At 36.0% G+C, this 20,879-nt stretch overlaps 1 protein-coding gene across 1 annotated transcript in view; it reads right to left on the minus strand.

The window, feature by feature from the left end:
- Positions 1-20,879, minus strand: part of MYO5C (myosin VC) — a 37,287-nt gene that overhangs the window by 5,432 nt on the left and 10,976 nt on the right. The window contains exons 13-36 of the mRNA XM_052808701.1: positions 20,701-20,826; positions 19,981-20,064; positions 18,929-19,063; positions 18,472-18,569; positions 16,873-16,959; positions 16,675-16,786; positions 15,511-15,722; positions 14,645-14,810; positions 14,080-14,226; positions 13,319-13,483; positions 12,998-13,091; positions 12,346-12,409; positions 10,941-11,121; positions 10,262-10,355; positions 9,359-9,422; positions 9,190-9,270; positions 8,628-8,808; positions 6,426-6,519; positions 5,598-5,649; positions 5,222-5,387; positions 4,898-4,985; positions 4,093-4,188; positions 2,979-3,133; positions 1,173-1,262 (exon numbers count right to left, since the gene is read on the minus strand). Coding sequence (XP_052664661.1) covers positions 1,173-1,262; positions 2,979-3,133; positions 4,093-4,188; positions 4,898-4,985; positions 5,222-5,387; positions 5,598-5,649; positions 6,426-6,519; positions 8,628-8,808; positions 9,190-9,270; positions 9,359-9,422; positions 10,262-10,355; positions 10,941-11,121; positions 12,346-12,409; positions 12,998-13,091; positions 13,319-13,483; positions 14,080-14,226; positions 14,645-14,810; positions 15,511-15,722; positions 16,675-16,786; positions 16,873-16,959; positions 18,472-18,569; positions 18,929-19,063; positions 19,981-20,064; positions 20,701-20,826 — 2,832 coding nt within the window. The remainder of the gene's footprint in view (positions 1-1,172; positions 1,263-2,978; positions 3,134-4,092; positions 4,189-4,897; positions 4,986-5,221; positions 5,388-5,597; positions 5,650-6,425; positions 6,520-8,627; positions 8,809-9,189; positions 9,271-9,358; positions 9,423-10,261; positions 10,356-10,940; positions 11,122-12,345; positions 12,410-12,997; positions 13,092-13,318; positions 13,484-14,079; positions 14,227-14,644; positions 14,811-15,510; positions 15,723-16,674; positions 16,787-16,872; positions 16,960-18,471; positions 18,570-18,928; positions 19,064-19,980; positions 20,065-20,700; positions 20,827-20,879) is intronic.

Below are 20,879 nucleotides of genomic sequence, written 5' to 3' on the forward strand. Positions count from 1 at the left end.
CAATGGATGCTTCCAGTTCTGGGCTTCCTGTACTTAATTTTTCAGTCTGTGTCCAGTTTGTGTTCACGTTTACTCTGTTCCTAAAGCCTGCTGAAGCCAAAGGGAAGACATGCATAGACTTGAATGAACTTTGGAGCAACTCCTAGATCACTTAAACAGAAAGCAAACATCCCGTGCCCGCCCCCCCCCCCCCCCCCGCAAAAAAAAGCCAAAACGCAGCTGTTTAAGCTATGTTGGCCAAAAAAAAAAAAAATTACATTTTATTGCTGCAAAGGTATCCCATTTTTGGACTTTTCATAAGGAAAGTTCTGACTTCAAAAGTCTAGACCGAATCCTAACTTGTGTGAAGTCTTGAGTGTTCATTAGCAGTATAGATTAAAACTCTAAATTGTGGATTCAGACCTTTCTCTACTGTTGCAGCTAAATTGTAAAAGACTGTTACTAATTAAGTTTAAATGTTTTCAATCCTCCACTGCTTTTTAAATGTTATCGATATGACCACAAGAGGGAGTACTGCTGTCTAGACAGTACATAGTTACTGTGATTCCAAGGCTTTAGCCTACCTCTTTGCTTTAATCCTGAAGACTATATTCTTATGTGTCTATGCAATTTCAGTTCAGTCTACCTAAGTTTATAAAACCTAGCAAAAAAATATAGTAAGAGTTTTCAATTTAAAAGAATTAAAAGAATTTTGAATCTCAGGATAAAACTTATCTTAAACAAGCAAGTGAAATAAGGAAAAATACGCATTTTATTGTTTTGCTCCTTTCCTGAGGTTTTCCTCTGTAACCTTACTTTGGTAGCAGTAGGTGTTTGAATGGTCACAATTATAAAATAGTAAAACTGTTTGTTATATATATACACAGCTAGATATCTGAAGTCCAGCTTGCATTAAGCTCATGTGGAAGAGTTTAAATTAAGCAGCAGTTTCTATGTCATGTCTTTAACCTACTTTAATGTTTCCTTGATTTCACTTGCTCCATTAGTTCTATACTGTCTTATTATTTGTGCAAGACATATAACACCACTGCAGAGCACTGTGAATACGTAAATATCTGGAAGGAACAGTGGTGAGCTGATGAATAATTATCTATCTATTATCACTATTTTTAATTCCGATTAAAGTCTGTCAAAGGTAAAGTACTGAAATTATTTGATTAGATCAATCCTACCTCTTCCCCGCTGTACTGCTTCAAACAGTTAAGAAAATAATATGTATTGGAAAGCCAAAAGGACAACATCTCAAAGTCTTCTGAATGTTCCTGAAAATGGTAAGTAAAGCAGTCTTATAATGGTATTGTCTCATGAAGTTAATTTAATAACTAAACTTAAGACCATTACATAATTGGTATAATAGAGCCTATCTATAGCAGAAGGAGCATACAGCATCTATAACATGCTAGCTGAACAAATCATGCTGTGTTTTCAGGCTAATATACACATAGCAAAGATGCCTCTTCTATTTGGTAAATGCTATTTAAGACTCATTTATATGACAGACTGGCTAAATAAATGAGCCTGAACAAAACAGTTTTACACATTTCTATGCATAGTGTTGTAGTGTACTGGAGGCCTTCCTGCAAAAAAAGTGTGAACAACACCTGTGTAGACAAACGAAACTGAACTACATATAAGCACAATTCTAACTATGTTTATGGTGGGGTTTTTTTTTGCTAACTAAACACAAGCTTTTCTAATGGATTGTCTTGCTTTTGGCTGGGATAGAGTTAATTTTCTTTCTAGTAGCTGGTATAGTGTCATGTTTTGGAGTTAGTATGAGAAGAATGTTGATAACACACTGATGTTTTCAGTTGTTGCTAAGTAATGTTTAGACTAAGTCAAGGGTATTTCAGCTTCTCATGCCCAGCCAGTAAGAAGGCCGGAGGGACACAAGAACCTGGGAGGGGACACAGCCAGGACACCTGACCCAAACTGGCCAAAGGAATATTCCATACCCAGTATATAAACCAGGTGGGGTTGGCCAGGAGGGCACAGGTCACTGCTTGGGAACTAACTGGGCATCGGTCGGTGAGTGGTGAGCAATTGCATTGTGCATCACTTGTTTTGTATATTCCAGTTCTTTTATTACTATTATTGTCATCTTATTATTATCATTATTATTTTCTTCCCTTCTGTCCTATTAAACTGTCTTTATCTCAACCCATAAGTTTTACTTTTTTCTCCGATTCTCTCCCCCATCCCACTGGACGGGGGTAGTGAGCGAGCAGCTGCGTGGTGCTTAGTTGCTGGCTGGGATTAAACCACAACATGGATAAACTGTGGTATAAATTTACTTGTGAAAAAACTATAGGCATTCTCTACACAACAAATTCAACTGCATAAACCATAGTCCATTCCTGCCTGTGCTACAAAGCATGCCTGGTGTTTTATTGCATTATAAATCCATAATAAAGCATTCACATGGCTGAATTTGTCATATAGATGAGACAACAGGCTAACAATTCTTGTTTATAACTTGATTTTGTAAATTGGCTGGCAACATAACTTTAATCATTTGGGTACTAATGCTGCAGTACCAAATGACATGTCAAAAAAACCATTACACTAGTAGAACAGCAGTGTAAAAACCTCTTAAAATTCCAACATCTGCCTGCTGCCAGACATACTAAGCTTTATTTCTGTCCAGCTGACTTTTACCAGTGCTGAAAGCACAGGTGCAGTTCACCTGATTAGCTACTCCCTGTAAAATGGAAATACTTTAAATGATTTTGTCAACGAGCTCTTCAGATAAAAATAATTTATGTTAATGCATTCTGTGTTCAGCACAGTAGAACCTTAGCTGGAAGCTTTACAGGGATACCACTACAAACTTCAAAAAGAGTGTCACTAATGATTGTTATTCTATTATAGGAATACTAGGAAATGAAAGCATCAGCATTCCCCAAGTACTATGCATGCATCTTGTAAACCTTACATTAAAAATCAAAAAGTACAGTACAGCCAAACATAATTCCTACCTTAACAACTTGTTTGATACCATCAATGGTTACATTCATGAAAGATTTCAGCATGTCAGCATCATTCAGATAATCTGCATACCTCACACACATGAATAGGATGTGAGCTGGAAGGCCAGGTACCATATTAACTACAACTCCACGTGGCTTTAAATCTGCATAAAGGAGAGTCATAAGGTTTATCATACAAAAATTCAAAGATTGGATGTATCATTCTGAAAAAGACAAGCACTATGGGGCTCATTTCTTCAGTGACCAGTCACTTGATAATGGATTTACTCATTAATTGCTTATTTCTGAAAACTTCTGTAACAGTATTGTTCATATAAGAGTATTAATTAAGTTTTCCAGAGAGGTAGGAGAGTACTGTAGCAAATTCTAAGGTCCAGCATGGGCTATGCCAGACAGGACAACTTCAAAAAGCAATGTGCATTTAACTACTCACTGGAGGCCCCACCAAATTCTGGCATTGCTTAATGACGCACCTTTGTTCACAAAGATATAAACATTCACAAGACTGAAGTAGGTGAGAAGAAAGGGAAGATGTTGTTTCCAAGCAGTATTTAATAATGGTACTAATGTACATGGAAAATTTGTTGAGTTTACTATTAATTGTAAGCTAATGCAAAAAGCTGGTTTGGCAGTAAGATTGATATTGTAAAGTAACTCAGAGGAAGGACAAAATTCCTCTAGAAGAGAAACAATGAAAGTACATTGCCTTCCAGTGAAGAGAATGATATGGAAAGGACAGACAGGAGAGTAATCCATCACACGCGGATACAAACCCAGTGACTTACAGACTTAGCAGATGACCAGGAAGAAAGTAAATTCAAGTCCCTGGTGTGCTCTTGAGATTTATAGCTTTATAAGTGAATAAATAATAATAAAGATAATAAAGTCAGCATTATGTAGAGTCAGACAAATAGTTTTTACACAGATAAAGCACTTCTGTACTTGAAATGTCTGGCAGTAGAAAAAGAGCAATATAGAGCATCCAAGTTGTATTGGTGGTAAGAGAGTGGGAAAAAGGCAACTTTGAACATGTGAAACATGGTGCCTAGTAGTTCTTGTTGCAGTGTTCTACACTGAATATCATTGACTACTGATAAAATACCGAGGATCAGATTTTGAATGATCCTTTCTTCATCGTCTTTTTTGTACTCCATCATTCCAATATACTCTTTGGACAAAGTTGGCACATGAGCTTCAGCTGTCAAACACAAAAGCACTGTTACTTGCAGGTAAACAGCTAAGCTAATGTTCACATTAGAACAAACTATTGGAGAAAAGAAGTTTTCTCTGTAATAAACAGAGTATGGTCCCTGTTCACAATAATGTTCTTAGCTTATGGTACCAAGCATTACGAGTTAAGTAACATTTCTATTATTCATGTGAATAGCTTCACTGGATTCAGTGGAATTACTTGCATTAATAACACAAATAAACAGCAACAATACATGTCTACATTAGTCACCTCTGCAATGTTTTTAAGAGTATTCTACAATTACTTGCTATATGAGAGCTTTGTACAAACTAACTTCCTATCAGGAACCATCTGCCATTTGAAGGGTAATGGGAGGAGTTACTCATCTGATGCAAAACATTCTGCTGGCTCAGAGACAGTTTGTGTGAGGATATGTATTAACTTTTGTTGACAGAACCTTATGCCTCTGGCTTAATCCATATTCTATAGTCTAAGTCCCATATGTGCCTAATGTTTAGCTGGGGAAAAAAAAATACAGGAAAGGACTTTTATGTAATTTCTGTTGATGGTTGCCCTAGCAATTTTTTCTGAGGTGTTAGGTTTCTAACCCTGCCCCAAACCCTACCTTTTTCTTTTTTTTAAATATACTTTCCTTCAAATATACACTGAACATTCAAAGCTATGAAAAAAACCCCAAAACATAACAATATCTTACCTTTTTCAATGGTCTTGGTAAGAGTTTTGATTTGATCCTCCAATTTTTTTATTATTCTATCTTTCATGTCTAGTTTTTCTTCAAGATCCTGTAATAATCAAAGTCTGTGAGTTCAGAGCAACCACAATTAAAAAATGTCTTCTACTGCTACACGTTATTGCCACAATTAAAGAGCACTATGATGTGGTTTTACTTATATTTGATATCTTTTTTTCTCCCCAAATGAATTGAGAAAACGTCCTATCCATACCACGAAATCATCATTTCTTTCTTTTCATCCTGCATTTCAGATATAGTTTCTTAATGATGATTTCATTTCCTCACCAGGTTTTCCACAGTAAGTCGAGTCGTTTCTTGCTTTATTTTGCTTTGTACTTCATCCTGGATTTCATCTTGCATTAAACCATTGCTCAACCCCTCAATTTCTTGGGTTGTGACTTTCAGCCTCTCTTTTTCTTTTATGTCTGCTTCATTCTGGGCCTCATTAGTTCTAAAAATAGATAGATAAGAAGCTTTGTCTTTTATTCTTCTTTTGTTAAAGCATAGTCGTATCATATTTGTCCATTACTTATTAACTGTACACAACGCTGTAAAGCAAATCTTACATTGCATGTGGTACTTTAAAGAGTTTAAGTGACTTTGTCACTGCAGCTTATAGCAACTACATTTCTTACATTAAAAAAAAAAAAAAGATATTTACCGTCTTTGTGTTCTATCCCCTTCTAGCTCATAATGCAGCCGATTAGATATCTCTTTCATTTTTTTCAGTAATAATTAGCAACAAAACCCAAAACAAAAGAAAAACAACAAAATCAGATTTGCTTACTGTTCTGTACCAGTATTCAGTAAATCTCTTCTTACACTTACAATTTTGTTTCATCTAAGGAAATTGAGTAACATGCCAGATAATGTATCAAAGAAATATCTGACTACTCCACACCTCGCACAAAATTATATGGGATGAGGAATTTTGACACTACTAACTTCTTGCAGCTGGCAGTAAAACTACTTGCAAATTTTAAATCAGTTGCTTAGGAAGACACTGCAGTTAGAGAGACTCAGAATCCTCAGCAAAGTATGCTTTCCTAAATTGAGAAGAACTTTCAAACAAGCAAATTTAGCAAGAACTTTTCCCTCTGTCTCCCACTCTGAATTTTTCAACACCCTCTGAAGTCCACCTCACAGAGTACGCCTAAGTTCCAAAACATCTTTCCTTTTTATCACTGTTTCCAAAGGGCATACTCCATTATATGTATTCTTAGCAGAACCCTATTGAATACACTTGCAGACATCCAAACCATAGAGCTGAATGACCTCAAAAAAGTAAAAGAGAAAAAAGCGCACATACTTGTAAACTATACAACACTTTTTTTTGTTGTGTTTCTTACATTTTACTAGCAAGAAAGTAAGTAATAAGGCAATGAAGTTATCATGTAATATTGCTTCAGCTTTTAAAATTTCAAATATAGGGAATTCATCATGTTCATCTTAAACAACTGAAAGACTATGGACCATACTGGTACTTTACCTTTCAACTTTACAGTCTGTTCTTGAAGACGGTTTTCAAGATCTAATTTTTGATTTTCAAGTTCAGAAACTTGCCGTTTAAGATCTGGGATCACCTTTTAGAGGAAAAGCAGATTTGCATATTTCAGCACCTTCCTTCTTTTCAAATGTCTGCAACAGTTCCTATGACACTGGAAGACCTTCAACTGCAAATAGTCAAAGATGGGGGAGAGCCTGTGGAGGGGTACTGCTACATGCTTCCCTGACTTGTTTAACTTTTCTGGAAGCACCTGCTGCTAGCCACTCTTAAAAATGAAATAGTCAGCTGACAAAATGTTTGGACTGGCTCAGTACTACCATTCTTCCGTTCTAGTTTAAAAGGAAATTACACTTTAATTTCCCTAGCTCAACTAACATTGGAAAAAAAATCAGTATGTTATAAAATCATTTTTTGTAAAATCACATTATAAGTAACTTTTCCTTATGTTTTCAATTTTAGTAACTTTGTTTTGAAAATATTTCTTTAGTTATTTTTCACTCAGCAGAAAAGTAATACGGTATCTACTACCTTCTGGAATAGCACTTCCTTGTGTTAGGTAGGTCTTACACAGTACTAAAAATTAGACTTTTAAGCCTTGCCTGCAATTTGTTAGCAACTTGGTGCTTAGCTACCCTCTGGTGCAGAGAGCCTCAGAACAGCACAAATGTGTAACCACTGGCAATCCCACAGGCAGCTGGGTTTTCACTATTAAATCACAAAACTTGTCAGCCTGAGAGACAGAAATAGCTTTAAAGAGACTTCTGAGAAAAAGATGCTGATTTCTGTCCTCTGACTACAGGGAAAGAATGGAGTAACTAAATTCTCAACTTGAATGCCTCAGTACAATGAAAATTGAAGCTGGTTGCTGTGGTTTGACCCCGTCTAACAAGCAGCCAAACACCCACAGAGATGCTCACTCCCCCACGCCCCCCATAACAGGGAAGAGAATAAGAGAATAGGGAGAGCAGAAGCAAGAAAACATCTGGGTCAAAATAAAGCCAAACACCGCTTTCTTCTTCCTCTACCTCAGCTTTTAGAGCTGAGCATGACATCATATGGTAGGCAATATCCTTCTGGTCTGCTTAAGTCGGCTGTCTGGGCTGTGTGCCCCTCCAACTTCTTGCCCAACCCCAGCTTAACTTGCTGAGGTGGGGCAGAGTAGGAAAAAGACAAAGCATTGACACTGTGCAAGCATTGTTCAGCAACAGCCAAAACACTGTCGTGTTATCAATACTGTTTTACCCACAAATCCAAAGTGCAGCATCATACAGACTGCTACAAAGGAAGCTGACTCCATCCCAGACAGACCCAGTACACTGTTGTTAATACTGACCCATAGAAAGTTACAGTATCACAAAACTGCTTTTCATTAAGGCTGAAATACTGAAAGTGTTCTATCAGAAAAATATATGGCCTGACGAAGAAATAGGGTTTTTTTTTAATTATGAGATGGGAAGTTTAAATTAGGTAGGTATTAAAAAATGTATGATGAGCTAACTTTCTGGTCACTGCTAAACATCTGATTCATTTCTAGTTAAAATTCTGTGTAAACGAAAAACCTAAATAAATGCTTGTTTCTTCATGACTTCCAGTATAAAGTTGCATACCTGTAGAAATTATTATGCCCTTCAAAAGTTCCTCACATTGTTGAGAAACTGCAAAAAGCACAACCAAAATATTTGTATGAGCTCAGCAATGGACACCCTGGCAACATTTTGATGTTCGAAACATCTTTTATAAAAACTGAACATTCAGCCACATAAGCGTACAAGGATTCAAATGTATTCTAAAAACTCTCAGTGTCTCCATAGCTATCAACAACAGAAGCCAAAGCCCATGTGTGCACTACACACCAAGTCAGAGTTTGTAAAATGGTTGCCATTCTGTGATTAGAATCAAATCTCAATTCAGGTTTACGCAAAAGAAAAAGCAAAAAAGCTTCTGTGAGGCTGCCCCAACAAGCTGTACATTTGGACAATAAATTTGGCTGCCTCCTAACACACCACACCAGCATGTAGGGAAAGAGCCTGTATGGATGTGCAATCTTAGATGGCCGTATCTGTTCGAGCCTTGAGATTTCAAGGATGTGACCGCAAGATTTTGAGGGCTTTGTGCCACAAACATATTTGGATTGTATTAATAAGTAACAAAAACATACTTGGCTTTACTACACCTTGATCTTACCAGGTTTTCTGAAGTTAGCCTGCTAACTTCAAGTCGAATACCATCATTTATGTCATTTTCCTCTCGAAATAATTTTTGTAGATGATTAATATCTTGGCTAAGATGTTCAACTTTAAAGTTCAAACCTTCAATCTCCTTTTCATATATTTCTTTCTGAGACTGGAAATGACTTTCCAATACTCTGTTAAAAAAAAGGAGAAAGAACATGGCAGATGTATTATGACCTCAATGCAATGGGTCAAGTTTAAGACAAAGTGAAAACAAAGTACTGTGGTTAACAGGCAGACATTCCATTACATCACCTGCGCATTAAAGGAGTTGAAAGTTATGCATGATATCTCAGAGGAAACACATTTCCCCAACTGACACATACACTTATCTGACTGACCTAGTAAAAGTTTGTTAAACTGATTTTAAGCTGCTCAGCCATATAATGTATTGTTTGTTCATTTCTTAAACAGATGTTCAGAATTGCACTGTCAAATCAGTTACTCACTGATCTTTCCATTTATTTTCTAGATCACAGCTTTGAGTTATGAAAACACTGAAGTAGTGAACTAACCTTGTAGCTTTTTTCAAGCCCTCGTAAGCAAACCACAGTTCTCCATCCTCATTTAAGTGTTCCAAATCCTCTGTAGAGAGTCTAGAGAATACAAGGCGGTACCATTAGTGTGCAGGTGAACAAAATGCATTCCTTAAGCTTTTTTAAAGAGACCTCAGAACAAAATTACCTGCTTCTTACATCTTCAAAATCATAGCTTTCAAGAAGCTGTTTTGTAACTTCTGACATCTTTTCTGGAAAAAACAAAGTTTACTACATGAATAATTTTCTCCGCACATTTCAAATTAAGTTTGATTATAAAGGTCAAACCAACCTCTTCCTAAATCTACAAGGTTCCTTCCTGGTACTCAGTAAATGTATCTGATTTACTACATGAATATGATGAGGGGCTTGGTGCTACTTCTGGACATGCACTGGATAGGTATACCACCAATATTGGTTTTTTTCTAAACACATCAAACTTTCAACGCAAAGCTACATCTTTCTGTTCTGAATCTGGACAACTGATAGAGTTGTATAGATGATCTGTCATCTACTGCTAGGTTACTACATTAAATGCTGCAGATATAGGTTTGCTCTATGACATTGTTAGCATTAAACAAAGTGCACAATAGTACTGCTTCTTATTAACTACCTTTTCCCAAAGAGAACCCAACTCAGCAAGTTATTTAAGCGTATTTGACATTTATTGCACCTAAGGCTAAAGACAGGATGAATGAAAGCTAGAGAATGTATTGTTTCCATATTCTTGAGTCTCTGTAAGCTACTTGTTAAATTCTAAGTGAAGTTTAAATTATTAGTATTGATTTTTAAACACAAAGGAGAAACGTTTGAAATCAGAGTTTCTTCAAAGGGGTACCCCAGATCTCAGTATTCAGTGACCACTCTGTAAAACTCACCTATTTGGTTTTTTTTTTCCCCTTGCAAGTAAAGGTATGAATAGAATGAAATCACTACCAGATGGGAAAGAGAATGGGGTTTTGTCAAAGCTAACATGGAAAAAATCAATTTAAACTGGCCTGGTTCACATTGTACTTGGTAAGTTCTCTGAATTATCTAGTATGTAGCTTACCCCTCAATTCTCGCTTCTGTGACTGGGCCTGCTTTTCGACATCCAATTTTTGTGTCTGCAGCAGTTCAATTTCCTTTTGCAACTCAGGTATTTTCTGAATCAGACAAAAAATTATAGACTGAGACAAGGAGTGAATGACAAGGGCTGAGTATCAGTTAAATCACAATTATAATTAAGAACAAGTTCATTTGGTAAAAAGGCTTAAAAATGTGCTGTGTTTAAAGCATCTGGTTCTCAGGCATCACAGCAGAACAGTAATGTGATGTAGTGAAAACATGTGTTTGTGTCACAGAATTCACTCAGAGAAAAAAATGTGACTTTACACAAAAGTACTATTTTCAGGTTCAGTTTATAAACTACATTTATGAAAAATCCCCTGAGAAACCAATACTTTCTTGGAAAAAGGAAGAAAACAAGATCCACATATTTAAATGTATAAATATTCAGGCACAATTACTCTTCAAAACATGCACTTATTTCTGCAAGCAGTAACTTACTCATATTGTGTACTACATGAAAACAATGCAACATAGTGGTGTATTAAATACAGGTTATTAACTACTTCTAAAAATGCACTGGAGATAAAAAAATTAGTGAAGATAATCTATAAATAAAACTCCCACATTCTCTACTTGCTTTATCTAGCAAAGACTCCAAAATGAAATGCATCATACTTTACCTGTGCTTGTTTTGCAAGTTGTTCTATTTCCACTTTCAAGCCATCCTGAATGACAATTTCTTGCTGAATTTGATGTTGTAGCTGAGTTTTTTCTTCTTTTAGAATCTTAATTTCTCCCTTGAACAATTCAATCTCCTTTTCATAGTCTTGCTTCTGATTTTGGAAATTTTTCTCAAGTATCCTGAACAAGACAACAAAAAGGCGGTTTTATTTTCCTACATTCATAAGTGAAAGAATGGGCTTTGATTTCATTTTAATTTGAAAGACAGGTTTCATTGAAGAAAACATAAACTAACCATAATTACTTGAAAATGCTATTCTCCATCCTCCAAATCAATCTGCAAAATGGATGATAATGGAATGAGAATGCCTCCAGATTTCCTTACATCTAATTCAGATATTGGGACTAAATTCAAGGCAAAACTGAGTTCTTTCCACTTAAAGGCTAATTTTCTAACTGAGACTTAGCCTACCTGAGCAGCTTTGCACTATATTTATGGCCGCAGTCAGCACTGAAAAAGGACATAGCAACAGAAAGCCCTGCGTCCTTCCCAGAAAAACAGTGCAAGCTTCTTTCCATTTTCTACTAGTCCCTGCTGGAACGGACTGGCTTCCAACATAATATAGCTAAGGGGTAAAGCAGAAAAAATAGCAAAGAAGTCCTCTTAGTATAGTCTGAAGTTATTTGCAGCTGAAATCAGACTGAGCTGAAACACCACACAGCTTCCAACCCTCAGGAACAGTGACTGACTGCACTGTTCACGCTTCAGAGAACAGCGTTTATCTGGTACCTAAGGTTCTCTGTCTTATACTGGAAAAGAGCTACTGGGAAATAAACACTTGATCTGAGAAAAGCATGCTGCAAAGCAACAACCATTTATTGCTAAATAATAGGATTTTTAATACTGCAAATGAAATACCAAAGGGGGGAAAAAAAAAAGTTTTTCCCCTGTATTTTTAACCAAATGTCCTTTACAAACACTGCCTTTCCTTCAAGCTGAATCTTTCTATTCTGTCCTTTAATATTCACTTCACAGGAATTCTGACTGGTATGGCCATCAGCTGCTCTTCCAGTCCTGACTGAAATCTGAGGATATGTCCAAAGAAACCATTATGATCAGGGTTGCCTTTCAATTCTTGGAAAGACACATGGAAAGACAGGAAACTGCAAAAGCAAGAACAGTCTCAAGTTTACAATACAATTTCCTGCATGTGACTGACCCACAAACAAGCATGTGCTTTTCCTCAACTGTACATGAAGTACTTCAGTACTAGCATTAATGCCCAAGAACACTCACAGATTCATTAGTGATGGGAGCATAATACATTTTCAGAAGGAGAAAGAAAGGCAGGGAAAGAGAAAAAATGAATGCTGTTTCAAAGCAATAAAATTCAGATTCCATACATTCTCTGATTTTCTTCTTTTTGTACATCATTGAAGAGTTGCTTCGTGAGGTCATCCATTTTCTCTGTCAAAAAATATTTCAATATTTCAAAGACCTTCATGCAATTATGTGCATTTATTAAAACAGTATGACCACAACAAGAAGTTTTGTTTTAATAAGTAATCCTTAACATATTTTAAGGCTGAAATTACTCTCTCAAGTGCCAAAAATTATCACAGTAAATTTTACAAGTAATGCTATAGAATAAAAAGGTTCTGAAACACTGAAGTGTAATTCATCTAAAGTATACTCGATCTCATGGGCTGCTTGTGTTCTTTGAAATTAGACTTTTAAAAGCAGTATATTAAAGGAACCAAGGACAAAGTGACACTTTGAAGGAATGCATGTGCATAACACAGGAAACATAATAGAAGAGCTTTTGCTACTGAAAGAACAAATTTAATTTAATTATTAAATTAAATGCATTTGTACTACACATTCTCAAACAGGAGAAGCTTAGGACCAACTTGGAATTTACTGTAAATTCAGCATTTATATTGCTTTTATTAGAATGAAAGTAATTTACCTTTGCTGAACACCTGACTTTACAACTTTACCCCCCCACTATAACTCCTTTGTAACTCCTTTAAAAACTCCTTTTAGTTATTGTACCTTTCATTTCCTCAGTTTTTTCTTGGAGCTTTATTTCTAAGGTCTCTTTCTGTTCTTGTAATTCTTTATTCTGATTCTCAAGTTTTAAGATTTTCTGTACATATGAAAAGTAAGCATAATATACAAATTACAAAGGAGGAAAAAACAGGTCACAGGAGGTCTTACATTTTAACAAGCATATATGGACTCCCTTGCTTCCCTGCCACCCCCCCTAAAAGTGAAGTTACTTAGTAACTCTCGAATCCTACACTTGATAAATTCAGTAACTGAAGAAATTATTTAAACTAAAATAAAAGCACCCAGACGGCAATCAAAATGTACCTGTTCGCTGTCCTCTTTATATTTTTTCCATTTCTCTTCGTATGTTCTCTTTTGAGCAGTTAACTTTTCAAGATCTAATTCAAGTTTCTGAATTGTATCCATGTCATTCATATGAGTTGAAGCCAGACTGGTCAATCGTTCCAGCAAACCATGATTTTCTCTATTCTACAATGAGCAAGACAGGTTAGAAGAAAACAGAAAAATGCACACCTGAAACTGTTTAATAGAATTTTGAAGGAAGCACCTGACCTATTTCTGCTCACTATCCCATATCAGTCATGATTATTTCAACCAAGGATTGTTTCCATTAGATTAAAGCTACCATCTTAAAGATGATTTGGCTGGTATGGCTCTCAAAAATAAGCTGCAAAATAAACGTAATATGGAATTCCCAAAAGTTACTAAATATTTTGCACCAGAGCAGTACCTCCACATCCTTCATCCTAATACAAGTAACCCCATCCAGAGATTGGACAGACTACTTAAGAAACAGTAAAAAAAAAGCTTATTGCAGACTCTTCTCATTGGAACAACTAACCCCAAAATAAAAGGAAACCCTAGATGATTCTTTCTACCCTGGATGTAGGAAGAATACTAGTGGTTTATTATAGAGGACCGTATCCCTTATGTATTCTCCCATCTTGTCAAGTAAAGTATGGATATTGTAATTCACATAAGCCTCTAGTCAACATGAGAGCTCTGAATAAAACATATATGATAAAAAAATTAGCACAAATCATAAATTGACTGGTGTCCCTCACCTGTTCTTCCATCTTTTTCTGCAGTTGCTGAACTCTGTATGAAAGCTGAATATTCAATACAAACCGCCGAATATTCTGAAATCTACGTCTGGCAAGCCATGCACGGGCATATTTCTGCAGGATCACAGCCTTGTGTTCTTCAAGCATCTTTAAAATATTAACATCTGTCTGTAATTATCTCTGGCTCAATCAGCATCAATTATAACATTCTGTGGATCTGCATACACTGATAATGACAATGCTTCTCAGGAAGTATCAAAATACTGAAATACCAAGGCTGCAGACACATTTGAAGCACTGTAGTAATCGCACTAAATGATCTGCATCAAGTACAAACCAGACAGAGTTCTTGGTAACTCAGAGATTAGATCTAAGCTACTGTGTATCAGTATTTTTATAGTAACAATATATAAATATATATAAAATACATAAAATATATAAAAATAGACTAGAAGATATGAGAACCAGACATGCAAAAGGTAGGAGTCATTGCCCTCATTTCCATCTTCCTTATAGAGCAATAGTGGCTTCCAGTCACTGAAATAAAATTTTTGATAGGCTGTACCTTCCGGTATTTCTTTCTTGCTAGAAATCCTCTTGTATAAGCTTGAATTGTTACAGCAGCCACATGGATGAGCTGGCAAAGTCTCCGGACCAGGTAACCCCGACAGTATTTCTGAATTATTATAGCTGCCCATGTTTGCTTCAGAGTTCTTGCAGTTATAGCTTGCCTTAATTCAAAAGACAATAGAGTTTACTTAGGTCACATTAGATTTCTCATACTCATTCCCTTAGTCAGTCAAATCACACACAAAAAAAAGATGATGTTGAAAACAGGCATGTACTTTCTAAAATACAGCTTTTTCTTCAACCAAAGTGAAAGAGAGGGAATTATCCACAATCTTTGAAATCTGTTCCACAAGTAATTGTTCTGATGGTCTCTCTCAAAATTTCAAAGCCTACATAGTGACATCTTCCTCTTAGTCTGCTCTGTGAATGACTGGTGCAGTTTCTCTGCTGCATAACTCCTCATAATAATTTGTACACACTAATTTGTAGACCCTTGTAAATTGCTTTTCCTTTCTGCTACCTGATTTCTTCTCTGGCTCTGAAGATAAGCAGTAAGCCCAGCTGACAACTGGGTCATGGGTATGCATGGGTCATCATTAGCTAAGGACTGAGCTTACATGTAGACAGTCCTCTCAGGAATCTGGCAAACAACATCTGAAATCTGCTAAAATACTTTCTTCATATCATCTGAGGAACTTGAACATTTTCAATCCATAATTACAATCAAGAGGAAATGGAAATAAAATCTGAATGGCTCTTTCATAAAAATTACACTTCCAAATTAGTGTTGGGCACTAGTTTGACCTTCTATATCCCTTCAGGCATGCCCTAACTGCAAATTCATTTATCAGCCAAAAGTACCGCACAGTCCGCTGCCCCCGGAAATACTGCTGTATTATAATAGCTGCTTGTTTCATGCGAAGGAATTTCTTCTGATGCAGCCAGCCTCGAACACTCTTTTGGATCATGATGCATGCGTGTCTCAGTTTATCTGATCGCAGTTTTTCTAAGTAAGCAACCTGTCCTGCTCTGAAGAAAATTTTTGTTCTCCCAAACTGATATTGGTTACGATCCTGAAAAAAAACCCAATAGGTATATTAAGTTTTTGGTTTATTATTGTAGACCAGACACTCTCTTCCTTTTATAAACTGTCACTTCAGGCAAGCTCTTCTGAAATTACGTGATCTTGGTAAATAAGAATATCCTCTCTGCCTTCTTTGTAGATAGGTGTATATGGGGGGAAAAAAATCCACTTAGCAGGAAAGAACCAGAGAATTACATCTGAAAATCACACCCTAGTGATCTCAAATAAAATGGAGGATCTGCACTTATCAATCATCAAGGCCTTGAAAGCAACCTCTTCACCCCCCCCCTACAAGTCTGGTTCCTTGGGTTCAACAGTACCTTTTGGTGCACATGTCTGGCCTTGAATCAGTGAGCTGTGTGAGCAAAAACTCAGGGGAGAAGCTGCTTTTAAGCTCAGGCTCCCATGCTTGGCCTGTGCCAGAGCTATGTGGCAAGTACGCCTGTGTTTGGTCTTATACATCCCTGAGTCTGAATGCAGTCCTGATTTGAATCACTGGCTTGAGTTGGACCAGCCTCATCACTACAGGCTTGTCTAACAAATAGGAGCAATATGCAAAACAGCACATTTTTAGAACAGTTCTCCAGTATGCTGCATTCCACTATCAAAAGCCCTCTTGCGTGCATAAACTTCTAATAATTGACAAATGTATACCATTTACTGTTCACTGGTTTGTAAATATAGGTAGAATATCTTCCTTTTTACAAGCGAAGATACTAAGCACAGAGAGGTTAAATCATCTGTCTACAGCCACATCATGACTGTGTCACAACACAAGTTTATTGACTCGCAAGCCTATGTGCAACACACTACATCAGGAAAGACAGTAATAATGTAAATATCTTTCCTATTTGAGGAGTGAGATACTACTGTTGGCAAAAGAGACCTTTTATTAATAATAGATGCTATAATACATAATGGGTCAGTGCATACAAACCAACCTGGATTAGCCGCTGCAAAACAATCTTGCAAATCTGCTTCTTGTCATTTATGGAGAGTTCCTGCTGTGTCATAAGAATGCTGTAACGGCTGAAAAACTCAATGTAAGTCCACCTGGAAAATTAAAAGTTAGTGAATGCAATTCATTTAAGAGACACCTAAGTATTTTTTGACATATGGAGGCCCACTGACATCCCTACCTGGAAGGGTAGCTCTGTGCACTAATTCGAATAGTTTCCAAAACACCACAGGCTCGCAGTTGCTGAGCAACTCTCTTTGAATCAAACCTAAAAAAGCAGAGTTATATTTTACATTTTGCTGGGTTTGGCATGCTATAATAATTAGAACCATTCTACTAGCTGGATTTCTATTTCTGCCTGTAGGATGCAGAGCTCCCTAGTTTTTGTGTGGTGTCTTGGTTTTGGTTTTTTTTAATATGTGATAGGTAGTATCTGGGTTTTCTTTTTCTTCCTCAAAACAAAGGAAGACTGTATTTATTCCTCTCTTATGAAAAGTCCTGTTTCCTTTCAATATTAACCGTGACAGTTCGTATCAGGAAGTGGCAAAGAATCATGCCACTCTCAGCACAAAACATACACAGAAATAAATTCCCTCAGCAGTCTGAGAAGAAACTCTCTCTACATACTCTTTAGCACACTGATTATGAATAAACCAGGATTCACTCATTAATATCTGGGTTCAAGATTATCAGCACAAAGCATGGAAAGACCCTTTCCAATGCTGGGCCAGAGCTGATATGCCCACAGAGCACTATTCCACAGTGTCGATCCAGTACTAGCTGAGATATCCCTGTGGCTGACAAATGACTATGTTGTTCTTTCACAAACTTATGGTACACTCTTCTAGTCTAATTCAGACATGTTTTTATATTATCCAAGCTATTTCCCCCCTCATTTCTATTACACAGAATAATGAGGTCTCACTGCAGTGACAGTGAAACAGTGCCATCTGTAACATGTTTTGCATGGACAGATTTTGTCTGGCTTCAATAAAATGAGCTAACACACTTAAAAAACTTAATTTAGAATCAAAGTTTGTCTCTTTCCTCCTACTCAGATATGATAAAAGCTTTTATTTCATTTGTCAGTACACCACCTTCCAGCTGAAAGCTGTATAACTGAAACTAGAGTGCTTCCACGTCTGCCCACAAAACAGACCAATAGCTGCATCAAGGTTAACTCCTACTTACAAGTTAGTGGTTATCAAACTGGTCACAGGAATTATGCAAATTATCTGGCATATGTGATTGTATTATAAGATTAAAATGATATAAAGTTGTGTGAAAAAGCCAAGGCTATGTTCAACACTGCTCATACCTTTTCTGACTTCTAAAGCTCTTCTAAGTATTTTTGTGAACAAAAGGGAAGTTCACAAGGAAAATGGCAGTGGCTTTTATTCTGTAAATATTAATTGGTGCTAATCGATACTGTACAAGAGCAAACACACCTATACAAAATATCCATCAACTTGAATCAAAGGTGGACAACCTTTCCCCTAAAAATGTTATGACAAATACACAAACACTAATACGCAGCTTGAAAAATTTTAGGATAATAAAGAATTTTAACGGTATCAATAACTATTACTGAATGATTCTATTTTTGTAAGAAGACAATTTTTTTTTTTTACTTCAGCTATCTTGAAAGGAAAAATATGTTCTGTAAGGGAAGTTGTTCAACAATAAGAATTTAGCTTGCTTACATGTAGCTACTTTGAAATAGAAAAATACTCTTAATTTTAAAGGTAATATAACAGCTCAACACCACTAACATACTTACTCAAAAGGCAACTTCTCATCATTTGGCTTTATGCATCGTACATAATGAGGGGTGGTTGCATTGAGTGTCACCATAAGTAAAGACAAAGAACTCCGGAACTAGAAAATATCAGACATAATAGTTTTGCTAATGAAACATTTACAGCTAAGTATAAAGTCAAATCTTAGGTTTTTAATTATTTGTTAGGTTTTGGTTGGACACTGGGAGATTTTCTTAGGGTGACATCTTAAACACAGGAAATCTAAGAGTCCTACTGTACGTAACAGTCTCCTATATATAAATTAATCACACCTACTTATACCCAGACCTGGAGCACTGCACTGTGGCTGGCTCTTGCTGTCCTGAAAACTGAATAGTCCCCCATGAATAGTAATAGAATACAGTATCATAGTCTCAGACTGCCCAGTACACTTCCCTGAAAATATAAGCATCACAGAATAGCATGTTTATGTAGTACCTTACTGCCAACAGTCATCCGGAGTTGTTTGTTAGGTGACTTGAGAACAGGTCTTGCAGATTTGATGTTTATACTTGAACTGAAAGGTGAAATGGACACTGGATTGTCTTGAAAAAAATTTGCACACAGATGAAACTAAAAGTGTGGTGAAAGAATCACAGTTAAATACTGTGTAACTGTAATAACATTTAAATAAAAATTACATTTACTATAACGTAAAATGCAAACCCCATCCATCTTAATGCTTAAGCCAGTACTGCAGGACGTGGAACCAGATCTTTAAGCTACAAACAAACAACAATTGAGGAAACAGTTGCAACAACAGAGTCTACTGTGAAGCACTAACACATTTCACAGACAAACCTCAAAAACTGTTGTGTAGGCCTGCAAAAGCTCTTTCATTATGAGCAAACATGGACATAAATACAGAACAGAATTAAAAATAGAATCACTTAAGGTTATATTTTCACAATATTTAATTTAAATTAAGAATATGGTTTTTGGTCAGATTAAGTTAGCTTCTTAATAATAATCCTGAAGTCTCAAGGCTGTAGACTTGAAAGGGACAGGGCCCTCAAGCAGATGGGAAGTGGCAGGCACATATAAGACATCTGATGTTTTCCCTGCCCTGGCATTCTCTTAATCTCTTTTGAAGAATAAACAAAGGCTGCTGTTAATGATAAACTACCTATCAAAGCTACATGTAATGACTACAGGGGAGAAAAAATAAAAATGAAGTGAATCGATTTAGGTACAAGGATTCCAAAATGCTCTTCTAAGGAGATATTAAGAAAAAAAAAATTACTAAGATAACTAGCAAAATAAATGCACATATACAAAAAAGTTGAATACTGTGTTTTTCCATCTTGTATGTTATTTTGACATTAAAAATAAACACTTGTAGAATATAAATAAAAATTAAGACTAAACTAATTGATTCAACCTATTTAATAAAATCTTTTTATCAGAACAAATCTTTTAAAATCAGATCTGAATGAATTCCAGTAAAATCAGGTATTCAGAAAATTAATTGTTACTGATTGTTCACAAACCTTGCTCTCTTTCAAGATTTCAATCAATACTTCATGTACTGTATCTCTGTTTTTTTCCAGAAATGCTTCACATTTATATTCTACCTGTGCAAACAGGTGAAATCATTAACTTGTCAGCAAGACATGAACAGTTAGCAAAACAATAATTTTTACTCTCTAAGCTCTGGTGGCTAACAGCTCTCTATTAGTCTTAAACATGATGACCGAAACTCTGCTTTTTCCAGTTTCATTATAGCAAGTATACATGCATGCATGCTGCAAATTTAGAAGCAGGACAAATTGTCAGAATCCACTATCAACTGCAATTTCCTTCTGCCTTCCTTAGGAATTTCTTTCCTCCTCTCTTCATTATTCTATGATTTCAAATTAAAATACCAAAAAAGGAATACTACACTTGAAATGTAAATAACTGAGACTAAAATGTGTATGGACTACAATCTTAACCTTTTTATTATACATTGTACTCTTTTTCTGCCTCTTTATCTTGACGATTTATTTTTATACTCTCAAATTCATTAATCTTAAGCACTTCTTATGTTTAAATGGCATGTTATGGGCAGTATTACCAATAAATAAATAGTAGTATGTATTGAAGATGAATTTTATAGAAGTTCCAAACAAGTGTGGTTAATACTTCCTTTATTTCCTAAGTTTGTTTCTTTTCTGAATGAGCTACTGCTAGAAACAGGGTGAAATAATACTGGGTTGTTTACACTCTACCTTATCAGCAAAGTGTTGAACGATGAAAGATGTGTTTGACATCCTCGGCTTTTCAAAGAGTACATTTTTATTGACAAAATTATTATATAGCTTTTGAAGCCAGTTTCCATCTGTTCCATGAGGTAACTGCCAAAATGAGAAAGGCAATCTCTTTAACAAAATTCTTTTGGACTGTTAAA

This window comes from Harpia harpyja, chromosome 14, assembly GCF_026419915.1.
Source record: "Harpia harpyja isolate bHarHar1 chromosome 14, bHarHar1 primary haplotype, whole genome shotgun sequence".
NCBI classification, from domain to species: domain Eukaryota; kingdom Metazoa; phylum Chordata; class Aves; order Accipitriformes; family Accipitridae; genus Harpia; species Harpia harpyja.